At 38.6% G+C, this 13572-nt stretch overlaps 1 protein-coding gene and 1 non-coding gene across 4 annotated transcripts in view; one reads left to right on the top strand and one right to left on the bottom strand.

Annotated features, from left to right (window-relative positions):
- LOC129767320 (uncharacterized) overlaps positions 1-12668 on the top strand; it is a 31688-nt gene extending 19020 nt beyond the window's left edge. For all 3 annotated transcript variants that reach the window (XM_055768051.1, XM_055768052.1, XM_055768050.1), the window contains one exon: positions 11202-12668. In XM_055768051.1, the coding sequence (XP_055624026.1) occupies positions 11202-12329 (1128 nt within the window). In that variant the 3' untranslated portion in view covers positions 12330-12668. The remainder of the gene's footprint in view (positions 1-11201) is intronic.
- Positions 3227-3333, bottom strand: LOC129772421 (U6 spliceosomal RNA). The gene has a single exon (XR_008742618.1). It is a non-coding gene; the product is annotated as a U6 spliceosomal RNA (small nuclear RNA).
- Positions 12669-13572: the final 904 nt, after the last annotated feature.

The raw sequence follows: 13572 nt of genomic DNA, 5'->3' as shown, positions 1-13572 counted from the left end.
CAATTAAACTTCTCAAAATGCTTAATATCGAAGCCGGAAAAACTACATCCACACCCGGAATTATGTTTGATTTTCGGTTTTTATTTCCCTATTCCACATTTGATCAGTATTCATTGTCATAGGATGGTTTAAATATTATAGAATAGCATGTAGAAGGGGTTCCTATCAACCGAAATTTGAAATTCATAATGCAAGTATAAAAATCAATTACCTGTTCATCATACCTCCACTGTCCGTCTTACCCGCGGTCCCGTATATGAAAATGATCTGATTATAATAACAATTTTTGTGTTAGGAAATCCTGTAAATAAACGAAATTAGATACAAGCTTCCCTTTCTGTTTGGGGGATCTTTTCCCAGTTTAAAAAGGGAATGATATGGAGTCTGAGTACATGTTCTTTAAACGTGTATTAGGAATGAGCGATATTCTTCAGAAATCAATACAGATTTTGATAATTGGAATATGAATTGAATGTCGCTGAACTTGTAAACATTCCTCCGCATAACCATTTCTATTATCGTGTTTTCAGTAAATTTTGCACACCCCTACGACACGAAGATAGCTGAGCGCTTTTTGCTCAAAAACCGTGCAAACACACAGAATACGGGGCGCTAGAGCGCTTATCGCTTACGATACTTTCCGTAACTATATATTCACTTTTGAACGCTTCGTTTTCCATCAAGTCCATTTTTGTTTCATTTCTTCTATACATCCATTATTCCAATCATTTGGAATTTATCGGTTTTGTGCGGTTTGTGTGGTGCTATTTTGTGCTGTCTTGTATACACACTCTCTCGCTCGTTCGTTCGTGTATTTGAAGCATATTTCCACAATCCGTGATGTCTTTTGCAGTTTGTACATAATTCGTAGTTTCATGTCTTGTCTTCGGTGGCACTCCGAGGCGGTACTGTGAAAGCGTCTCTCGCTCTCGTACTCGTGTTGCTGTTGTGTTTGTTATTAATTTATTTCACATACATTTTCCCCGGTTGAAATATGAAATGAAATTGCAAATGCGAATTTCGCAAGGCGCATTTTGCGAGAAAATCAGTTCCATATGATTTTGCCTCCGCCGCCGCCGCCACCGCCGCCATCATCACAACCGCCCGCGTTCAAAGAAGTGTAGAGTCATGCATCTCGGCGTGTGGTTCGCGCGCTTGTCTGCTTTTCTCGCTGTTTCAGCCTCACGCGCAGCTGACGAATGTCGCGGAAATAAGTAGATATTCGCAACATTATGCAATGTTGCGGGGAGGGAAAGACAGACAAACAAAATAAGCGGTGAATGTATGTATGAATCGGCGCTCGGTGGGGTGTAGTTTTTGTTTGCTTTTGCTGTGTATTGTGGAAATGTTGAATCGCCCCCGGAAAACGAATACTACCCATTGTGTTCATATGGGATTTTAGTTTTTCGAATGTTGCTCCAGAGCTGCGTAATACTGCGTGTTGTAAGAAAATAATGACTTTCACATGCGGTATTTCCAAATGTTCTCATTGAACATGCACTTTATTTTCTCACAAACAATGCTTTTCGAATCATTGTAGTTTATGGAGAATCGGTTCGGTATTCAGACTGGATCAGTTTTTTATTCCGATTACGGTCTGCCACGAGCTCGAAGTTCGAGTTTTGTTCGGGCACAGAATGCAACATTAACAATTGAAATTTGTTTGCGTATTCCGGTGACCTGGATTAAATCAAAAGTCTTTACGGGTCATTGGCAAGTAAACAACTGCTCAGATTTCGAACGTCAATAACGAAGGTATGGTAGATGCGTTGAACGGAAGTGTGATACAAACTGACGATTATTTCCAGGAAAAATTAAGATAGCGTCTTCTGAAATCATTCGTTGATAATGTTGTTCTAAAAAGGTAAATGCAGTTGTCGTTATGAAATATTTTTTATTGTAATATTTAACACGTTAAGCCCCGATTTTTTCTTGCTCCGCTTTCCAATTACGCGCATCAAAAGCTTTTGCACAATATCAGTATCGGTCCCAGCCCACAAAGATACTTATTGCATAAATAGAAAACTAGAAAATAGTCACATTTTGAAAAATATCCGAAAACAAACCGTATATATTTTTATTTTATTATTTTGTAACTGTCAGTCCCAGTCAGTTAGCGCTTTCTACCAAAAAGCTCAACATGTTAACACTTTGAACGCCCCGTCACTCAGATCTGGGTGACGGGTGTATTTCCTGGGAGGCCCCGTCACCCAGATGTGGGTGACACTCATATTGATAGGGGTTTTTTTTATCAAAACCCCATCAATATGGGTATCAAATGAAAGGGATTGACTAGTAGAACACAGTTATATAGTTATTTGTGAAAAATCACATTTTAAATGTACTGTTGAAAAATCAATATCTCTATGTCATCTATAGTAAGTTCTTCTAACATATCGTCCAGGTCTTCACCTGCGTATAGTTCCTCAATATCCTAATCGGAACTCGATGAGATTATACTCAAAACTTTTCTTCTAACGCTTCACATTATTTCGTCGTTACTAATTTTCTCGCTTTCAGATTTACTTTTACGCCGTCCGGTGAACATTTTAAGGATGAAAAAGAACATGTGTGTCTTAAAAAATATACATAATAAACATACTGTTTTTTGGAATAAACAGGGGCTTATCTGCGTTACACAATTATTATTCTCATTCTCAGAAAAACACTTGCAACTTGCTTCTTCTTTTAGATTTTTAACTACCAAGCGCAAAGAACGATGAAAACGAATTACGTGAAAAATCGGAGTTGCCAAATGTGATATAGTTTATGACGATTATTTTCCCACAAATGTCACATATGTTCTCAGTATGCTATATACACAGAATCTCGCAATCGATTGAACAGAATATTCCATATTCTCCAATAAAATTGTAGTTATTCATCGCGATCTAATATAGTACATAAAGCAAGTACGTTCGGTTAAATTTCATTTTTATGATCATTTCCAACACTGTATAATTTTTTTTTTATCCCATTCATTTATTTATCAGGCTCATTAGCATTTTATCTGTAACAGAGCCGGGTTTTTATCGTGTACATGTACATATGTTTATGTTTCTATAAATTGTAAATTACACAGTAGTAGTAGTAGCCATTTAGGCGATAGGTTTTCTGTTCCATTACATTATGGTAAATTACACTGTAGTAGCCATTTAGGCGTAAGGGTATTCTATCTGTTCTTCCATTATTCAGCAGAACGGACAGCGAAGACAGTTGATATTGAAAAAATGTGGAACGCTTCACGATTTTGCGTGTCATCCTTGCGCAGGGGTCATGCTAATCTTCTCTGTATCGTTCCAATTTTAGTATATGTCCAGCCGAAGCTAGGACAACACTGTATAATTGACTGAAAACTTATTTTTATAAGTTTTCTAATCAGCAGTCGGTTGATTTCATTCGGATTCAACAGAAAAGTAGGCTTGAATCGAACCCGAATTCATTATTTTCGTTGTCCGCTTTTTTCTCTAGCGCACCGACAGTTGAATTTGGGCCCCACAAGAAACTCGACCGAATTGCTCTGGGCGACGAAGGTGTTAAGGCGAACCAGCCCAGGACGCTGAAGGCCTCTCAAATCTTATATATAAAAATCTCGTGTCACGATGTTCGTGGTCGAACTCCTCCGAAACGGCTCGAACGATTCTCAAGAAATAATGCACAAAAAACTTGGTAGGCATGAGAATAGGACGTAAACTATATATGATACCGCTAGGGTACCAATTACCATATGTTTAATACCGATTAGGGGGCCCTATGCAAAACAATCTAAATAATTTTGATTTCTATTTTTTCTCAAATTTGGCATAAAACTACATGTAACCTCAAAGGTTCATCCGGATCTCCTATTTATAATCGCGATTTTAGTATTTTGGTATAAATAATATTCAAATAATCGACCCGTAGTTTGTTTTTCAAAAAGAGCGAATTTATTCACGTTGTTAAATGATAGATGGCGCTAAGTTCCCTTCATTGAAAACATTCATCCTCACATGCGCCAATAACCTAAATTCGGTTAAAGTCATGCGTATTGCCAGCGAGCTGGAAGACTTTTTGATTAAACATAATGGATTATTTAAATTCTTCACATCATACATGCTCGGTTTGCAAGGTGACGATCACGTCATTTTCATCAATTCTAATATAACACCGACTGAAGAACACATGTATACATTCAATGCGTATGTCGCTGAAAACATTGCTGGAGTCATGGTAGGCGACTGCACAGTGACGCGAGAAATTGTGATTCGAAGAAGAAACAACAATCTGGAGTTCACCGTTCAAACGACACTCTCCATCTTCTTCTTCAATGGTATTAATGTTTCTAATGTTCCTAACGTTCACCATCTCAACGTAGAATGAATTGCGAACGATATAGAAGTAAGGAGCGAACGACTGCGATTCTAAACAATCAGAAGCGGTGTGAGGAGAAATACACTCACTTGCCAAACGCTATCATGAGAAACGCCGACGCAGCCTTTGATATTGCCAGGTCTAAACACATGCATTGTCATGATATTACAAAACGTGTGTTCAAACAAAAAAACATTATTGAAATGTAGAATGAAATTCATTACAACGTTACATGTATTCGGTTCCACACCTTGCTGAATTTATTCGGCTGGATGGCAAAATTTACAAAAAATTAGGACTACGCCCTGAGGAAATCGATAGTGTAATTTACTCAAAAATTCCAGTCAATGAGTTCATGTTCCATTTCTGTGAAGCGTAAGCGTTATGAATTTTCGAGTGAAATAACACGCTTCTAAAACAAACAAAAAAGAAATATGGGTATGTTGTGTGTTCTGTGTAGCAGAATAACACATTCTCTGCATGTATCTTGAACGAGAATAGTCTCTGATAATTATTTTATATTCTGAAGGATATTTTGGCTGAAATGCAAGAAGATCAATAGATAAATAGTTAAGTTAGGGTCAGGACTATGCCTATTAAGTATTGAAACAACATCGAATAAAATTTTTTTATTCAATTTTCAACAACTTAAGGTGGCTTTCAAGTCAGGTCATGTGATTGTTCGATATTGTTATCACAAACATGGTTCATAACCGTGCGGTAATCTAAAACTTTTATAGCCTTGCATGGCAGATGGAAAATGTATAATGCATTTTCCTCAATATTTCACCAACGACACGACCGCAACCTTAGGTGGATGTCCAATATATCAACGACTAAAAACTGTTAAAGACAGACAATCATTCATGTAAATTAACAACGCAGACATTGACATGGAAAATCGTTCGGCAGTGCCATATTCGCCTCAGCTGAGCAAAACATTCAATGCTCATATTAATGTTGAGTTCTGTAATTCGATGAAGAGCAATAAATACATTTGCAATAACGAAATTTATATTGATATTCTTCATTTAATTTGTCTACTTTATGACAACAATATATTCCTTTTTTCACTTCAGATTCGTTAATAAAATACATCGGGATTGGAATACAAAGAATGGTTTGTTTTTTTTTAAATCGCCATCGACTTGGCGCTCTATTTCTCGGTATGTCAAACACAAGAGTAACGAACGATTCACGTATATGTAGATCGTTAAAACGTTTAAACACACTTACAATACATTAGTTATTTTTTACTTAACAACCAACATATTCATCGCTAACTGGCAACGCAAGTGGAACGAAAATGAATTGGGCCGGTGGTTCACTCGATTATCCCTAAGGTTAGCCTTAAACCATGGTTCAAAAGTCTGGACTTGAGTCGGGACTTTATTCGCACCTTCTCTCGGCTCATGTCCAATCACTGTTCGTTAGATGCGCTACTCTTTCGTATTAATCTTGTCGACAGCAATATCTGTGTTTGTGGCCAAGGTTACCACGACATCGAACACGTTGTTTGGTCGTGCGAGGGGTATGTTGTTGCCAGATCGAATTTAGAAAACTCTCTTCGGGCCAGAGGAAGGCAGCCCAATGTGCCGGTGAGAGATGTGTTGGCTCGGATAGATCTTGATTACATGTCCCAATTATATGTCTTCCTAAAAGCTATCGATCTTCGTGTGTGACTTTCCTTATATCCTTTCCCCTCCTTTTCGTCCTTGGTGAGTTATCGGTTCACTTCCATTAGAATAAGGTGAATTGTAATACATATTAGATGTAAGGGTAGTTTTTAAGAATTGAGTGTGAAGTGTGAGTATGAATGAGAATGTGAGTATGAGTGTGAATATTGTTACAATCTCCTTACATCCCATCCTTTTCCTAACGAAAATGTGTCACCCTTCTAAACTCGAGTCGACCGCGAGTAATCGGTTTCCTATTTTATTAACTATAGAATTAAGGAAACATTTTAATATATTCTAGGTAAAATATAGTTCAGAGGCTCCTTTAAACTTAAGTAACTGAGCCTGTCAAAATAAACGATTGAATAAAAAAAACAACATATTCACTAGCAATGATTTTTATGGCAAAACAACGTTTGCCGGGTCAGCTAGTAAAGTATAAAAAGAAATAAAATACTAATGCCAAATCAGCCGGCCGCTGATCCGACCCTCTCGGATTTTTTTGAAACTTGGTACTTATGATGGAAACTAACTACTCCCGGTCCGGTCGATTATAATTTTTATTTCACTCCGAATCATAATCGAATCATAAAAAAACGAATTTTCTCTCGGTAAACGTAAAATAATTTTGATTCGTTCTTATTTATTGAACGGTTTATCTAGCTTGACCCCTATGTTGTATATTTGTGACTTTGTAACTTTGTCTGCAGCGCTGTACCACATTGATAGAAATTTAACCCCCTTCCTGTTGACCGATTGATCTGAAATTTTGAACACATCTTTATCTCTGGTGTCATTATAAAACTGCGTATTCCATGATCTCGAAAATCAAGGTGGCGGCCGCTACAAAATGACGGATTACATATTTTCTAAGAACCCCATCAATATTTATATGAAATGAAAGGGATTGATTAGTAGAATACTGTTATTTATGAAAAATGCAAATCCAAAATGGCGGCCGCTACAAAATGGCATCATATATATTTTTTTCAAAACCTCATCAATATGGGTATCGAATGAAAGTGCTCAACTTGTAGAACATAGCGGATCAATCCAAGATGGCCACAGTTCCCAAATAAACAATTACTTTTTAATGGTTTCATTCAGCTTGCCCTGTCTGTGTGTATGTTTGAGTGTTTGTAGGGTTGTCCCACATTAATTGGAATTTGACTCCGTTCATGATCACAGATTGATCTGAAAATTGGAACATACCTTTAATTCTACTGTCGTTATAAAACTGCGTATTCCATGATCTTGAAAAAATCAATTTGGCCGTCGCTAAAAAATGGCCGCATTCTGAACAACATAAATTCGAAAAGGTCGCTGCCACTAAATGTTCGACTATGTATTTTTTGCAATCCCCTCAATATTGGTATCAAATGAAATGATTTGACTAATAGAATACAGTACATCATCATAATATTCCGAAGAAAGTTAGATGAGAAATAAAAATTTAAAAAAAAAGTTGAATGGTTTTATTGTAGAGAAGTATATACTACTACTAATTTACTAAAAACAAGAAAATAAAATAAATAAAAACAACTTTTTAAGTTAAACGGTTTAATGTACTAAAAGCTAGAAAATAATTAGGCAAATAGCAGTTAATAGTTATCACATCCGTTCCTTCATTAATCTATGGCAATTATGAGATTGAAATAAAATCGTGGGATATATGATGAAACAACTGTGGATAATGGGAATCCAACTTTTATTTATTACCCAGATTTCTTCAGAATATTTTCATGATATATTTTATTCTATTAGTCAAATCATTCTATTTGATACCGATCTTGAGTGGATTGTAAAAAAAAACGGGTGGGTAATGTCTGTGTACTTAAACGTACATAGTCCAGCTCGAGTTTTTTTTTCAATTTTTGCACGAAAGTCTTGCTCACATGTAACTTTTTAGCCACATCTCGAACTGAGGCGTTCGGGTTCCCTAACCACGCGTTTGTGATCGTTCTCGTTGAGCTCACGGCTTTTTCGTCTGGATCTTCGTTTCCGATCAACAGTCAGACGTTCCTCGAACCGTTTTATGACACCAGACACCGTGGAATTCGCGATTCCCAACATTTTTCCGATGACACGATGCAACAGATCTATAAGTACAAGTGCAAAACTTTTTTGCGCACGCACTGTTCTTTCGTCGCCATTTGGAAAACTTCCGATGTAATCTGATGGAATCAACTCATAGAGTGAGAACAATATATAGTAGATAGGGCAATATGGTCCTCCTAAGAATAAAACGTCCTAAATCATGTAGGAACTTTTATAAATTATGCTACATGTTAAAGCCTCACGATTTGAAACCTTATTGATCGATGTATAAATATGCTTTTCTGCAAGAACCCTTACAAGATACTTTGTACAATTTTTCCACCTAGGGCATTGGGCTAGGGATCGAATTCTCCACGGAGAAAACAGAGATGGTGGTTTTCTCTAGGAAGCATAGACCAGCAAAACCAAAGCTTCAACTTTTGGGTAAACCAATCATTCATGCTATGTCATTCAAGTATCTTGGGGTCTGGTTCGACTCCAAATGTACTTGGGGGCCCATATTAGGTATCTGAGTAAAAAAGGTCTACAAAGAATAAACTTTCTCCGTACAATTACCGGCATCTGGTGGGGAGCCCATCCAGAAGATCTTATAATGTTGTATCGAACAACTATTCTCTCAGTGATGGAGTATGGTAGTTTCTGTTTTCAATCAGCTGCCAAAACACACCTCATTAAACTTGAGCGAATTCAGTACCTTTGTTTCCGTATTGCATTGGGAGGTATGCCCTCAACGCATACCATGAGTCTCGAGGTTTTGGCAAGCGTACTCCCACTAAAAGATCGCTTCAATTTATTATCTCTTCGGTTCTTCATCTGGTGTAAGGTCATGAACCCATTGGTGATCGAAAATTTTGTGCAGCTGATCGAGCTAAATTTTCGCTCCGGATTTATGAGTTCATATCATGAATTCATCTCCATGCAGGTTGATCCTTCTTTTTATATTCCCCACCGTGTTTGTTTTCCTGACTACATCAATTCCTCTGTGCATTTTGATCTGTTCATGAAGGAGAAAATCCATGATATTCCAGATTATCTTCTATCGGGGATCGTTCCTACGATCTTCAATGCAAAGTATGGGCGTATCAATTGTGATAATATGTACTTCACTGATGGGTCCTCTATGAATGAGTCCACAGGATTTGGAGTGTTCAACAAAATTTTCAGCACCTCCCATAGTCTTCAGTTCCTTTGCTCAGTGTATATTGCTGAACTGGCAACAATTCATTGACATTGACATTGTCGCCTCACGACCTGTTGAACACTATTACATTGTAACGGATAGTCTTAGCTCTGTCGAAGCTAACCGTTCAATGAGGCCGGAAAAGCACACGCCGTACTTCCTTGAGAGAATACGAGAAATTTTGAGTGCTTTATCCAGACGCTGTTATGTCATTACCTTTGTCTGGGTCCCTTCACATTGCTCAATTCCGGGTCATGAGAGGGCTGACTCATTAGCAAAGGTAGGTGCAATTGAAGGCGATATTTGCCCAATGTGCCGGTGAAAGATGCGTTGGCTCGGTTAGACCTTTATTACATGTCCCATATGTATGTTTTCCTTAAAGCTATCGATCTTCGTGTGTTTTCTGTCCCTATATCCTTATACCCTCCTTTCCTTCCTTTGCGGGTAATTCGTCCCCTTGCTATAAATAGTAGAATAAGTTGAAATGTAAATACACTATAGATATACGAATACATTTAAGAATTGAGTGTTCATCAACATTGTTACAATTTTCTTATATCTCATCCTTCTCCTAAAAATATGTCACCCTTCTAAACTCGAGTACACCGCGAGTAATCGGGTTTCCACCTTACTAACCATAAATGTAAGAAAATTGTTTATATATATATAGTTTTAAAATTATATTCAAGGATTCGGCTCCTTTAAACTTATGTAACTGAGCCTGTAAAAATAAACGAATTAATAAAAAACAAATATGCTTTTGAAGCACCCCGACTGCAGCGCGATTGAATCCTTGTGCCCTGGCGGCGAAGGTTGCTTCTAGTGTCCGAAGTGAGAGTTGTGGATGGCGCTTTACGAAAATCGTCCAACTAATCTATTCAGGCTAATTGCTTTTGGAAGTGTGAGAAATATATAGAAATAAGCTTCCGGATTTCTTTCGTCGTAACACCGTAGAACCGTTGTTCCATAGAGAGAATATAATCTACAAGCTCCCTCTCTTGCTCCGGCATAAAAACATTACTAAATTATCCGAGCAACTGGAGCTGCGAATGATCTGCACAACCTAAATAACGTGTTTCCCGCGGAACACAATGCACTAAGGCTGCATGTCGCACTGACATTCCACTCTTCACTGCTTCGATATCCGCGTTCAAGCTGGTCTGTGACCACCTTTTACGATCGCATGTTCTGGTATAGTTCCGCACCATGATTCCATATCTAGCTATTTCCAACTATTTTTACAAATTCTGACAGCTGTATTTACAGGTTATGTTGAAAAAATACCTGGTCATACTGCCCCAAGCAGGTATGCCCATTCCGCCCTTTACATTTACGCTCAATAAAAATGAACTGATCTTTTACATAAAACTGCAAAGCAGCGCAATAAATTAGTGGAAATGTTCAGAAATAATACCAGTACAAATTGATATAAAGAGCAGAGTCATCAATTTCACTATAAGGCGTACAGAGTTTATATTGTTGACTTTGTTTTCTAATATGGTTTTGTGATAATCAGTCAGTGTTAGATTTCTTTCAATAGCTTCATAAAACAATCGAATTTGAATACGGTTTTCACGGAGATACTTAATAAGAGTATTTCTAACAAGTGTTATTGGTTGAATAACAAACCCAAATTAAGGGTGGCCCATTTCGCCCCGTCTGGTCATATTGCCCATATCTACCCTATATCGAACTATGTCTACGCAAAATTTCAATTAATTTTACCCAACGGATAACAAATTTGAGTGTGTGCAGATTTGAAACGGTATACCCTTTAGTATGAGTCTCGAGACTTAATTGACACGCTGTGGATTGGACGGTTTTGTGGTTTAGTCAAACCAAGTCCCATATACAATGATATTTCTGTTTTTATGAGACCACGTTGAGTTGAAGTTCAAAAACACGCAGTTAACCAATCTTTTCTTTTCCTTCCTCAGGATGGAAACCCACCACCGATGCAGAAAACGCCAAAAATGAACTGGGGCCGGATAGAGCGCGTGTGCGGCTTGGTGCCGATATACCTCAAGAATCTGCTGAAGATGTGTGGCTACGAACAGGAGAGCAGTCTGCGGAACCTCAACGACGATGATTTCGTGGATATGGAACGCTTCGCTCGGGAAGAGCTTATACATCTCGTTCCGCCGACCCAATTCTATTTCCACATTTTTTGCAACGATCCGGCGCGGGAATTCCGGCTTGTACCTGGTCATCGCAAGCTGCTGTTGCAAATGAGTGCCTACTTGAACTACACCAATGCCGCCAACGAGCTGCAAAGGACGGATCCGGTGCAAACTAATCGTATCGAGCGTTCGCCTCCGGCAAGAGTAGTAGAGAACAGCAGTAGGATCGAAAGAACGGAACGCATAGCCGATATGAGTCTGGTGAGGGAGCTGAGGGAACAACGAGCCTTAATGCAGCAGCTTCAGCTGCAGCAACACCAGCAGCAGCAGGAACTGGTGAATCAATCGCCGGAGATGCTTCCCGATCACATACCGGATGTTAAGACGATCTCCACCAAAAATCCTCCGTTCGCGTTCGAACAGGCCACCGTTTACCCGCCACTCAGCGATGAGTCACGAATTAAGAAAATTCAAAGCATAATCATTAAATTGATCGAAATGTGGAGTGACAAACAACCGATCAAACTCCAGCTGACTGAAGAGATGATCAACGTGACGTACGAACTGAACGGTTACAATGCCTTCATCAAGTGTCCTATGTGTGCGGTACAGATCAAAGTGTCCAAGCTACCCACCAAGAAGGGGGACCGTTTTGTGATCTCAAACTTCTCCAAACATGTTATCAAGATGCACTTCTCACAGCAACAGCAACAACAGCTCTCGCAATCGCAACAGCAGCACCTGAATGACACCTCTCGATCGAGCTTAGATAATTCGGCTTTCTTCGGTGGAGAAAACTCCGACAGTAACAACTATCCGTTTGACGAATTTTCTATCAAGCGACAGAGGATGGAGGACGAAGATGAGGAAGAGCATGACGTTCTGCCGCAGATGCTGCATCCCTATGTTAGTATCAAGGATGAGGTTATAGAGTTGGATGCGTAGTTTTGTCTGACCATCATACCTTGGTGTACCGGAAATAGCTAATTTAGAGAGAGAGAGAGAGAGAGAGAGAGAGAGAGACAGAGGGGGTCACTAGCACTCACTAGGTTTAGCTGTAGTATTTAATTGAATTTACAGAGAGGAGGATATGTTATAATGTAAACATATTACAAACGTTTTGCGTTACTGAATGTTTCGAGTAACTCACGGCGAGAATCTAAAAGACTACACTTTTTTGTTAGGACGTTTAGCTTAGGACATGCACTGTAAATAGTCTGATAGGATCATAGTGATAAGCACAATCAATTCCATTTTATCATCTTCCAAGTCCAATAAACTATGCACCCATTTCATGTAATGAAAAGAGAGAACATCGTATTTTGTGAAGTGAAGAAATCCTTTACATTCGCCCTACTGGATAGCAATATTTCATTTCATTTATTTACTGATAACAACAGCTTAAATCAGAACGTTAATTTTTGTATTTGAGAGGTGTCAAGTTGTAAATACAGGCAAACCTTTTTTTGTGCGGGGGATAGGGACCGCACAAAAAAAGTAGCATAAAAAAACTCGTGCAAAACTTCACCAGAAGCGTGTTCGGTACACATTTTGAAAAAAAACTTTTTCGTGCGGTAGATAGGGACCGCATAAAAAAAGTTTCCCCCAAGAAAATAACTCAAATCCACGCCATTCACCGTTCAATTTCCTTTTGTTTCCCTGCTTTGCGGTGGGACACTTTGCCTTTTCGGTTGCGCGTGGCTGTTTTGGGCTTTTATTTGCATGTCGAAACGTGTTGTCATGCATAAACTTAGAAAAACTTAGAGCATTTGATGAGAGGAGGGGAACGATTTCAGAAGTGGATAATTGAGACGCAAATATGCTTTGTTCGCACTGAAATGCATATAAGCCATCGAAAAAACTAAATGGTCGATAACTTCGTCAAATATGCTTCTTTTCATACACCGCACAAGAACAGAAAACCGCACAAAAACAGGTTTTACTGTACAATGTTCTTTCATTGGGAATACAGACGCGCCATTAACACATTAAAATATAATTTACTCTTGTAAAAGAACACGAGGTATTACATTGGCAGAGCTTACAATTAACGATTGAAACGGAAGTGTCTAGACAATATGACAACTGCCATCACACACATCTATGCACCTTACAGCATCGCCGGAGTAACAGGCAACTGTCACTCAAGAGCCCAGCGTCGCAGGGAGCCGCTCATAGGTGGAGCCAC

This window comes from Toxorhynchites rutilus, chromosome 2 (genome assembly GCF_029784135.1).
Source record: "Toxorhynchites rutilus septentrionalis strain SRP chromosome 2, ASM2978413v1, whole genome shotgun sequence".
Taxonomy (NCBI): Eukaryota; Metazoa; Arthropoda; class Insecta; order Diptera; family Culicidae; genus Toxorhynchites; species Toxorhynchites rutilus.
Note: the sequence above shows the minus strand (reverse complement) of the source record. Positions and strands in the feature narration are given on the sequence as shown.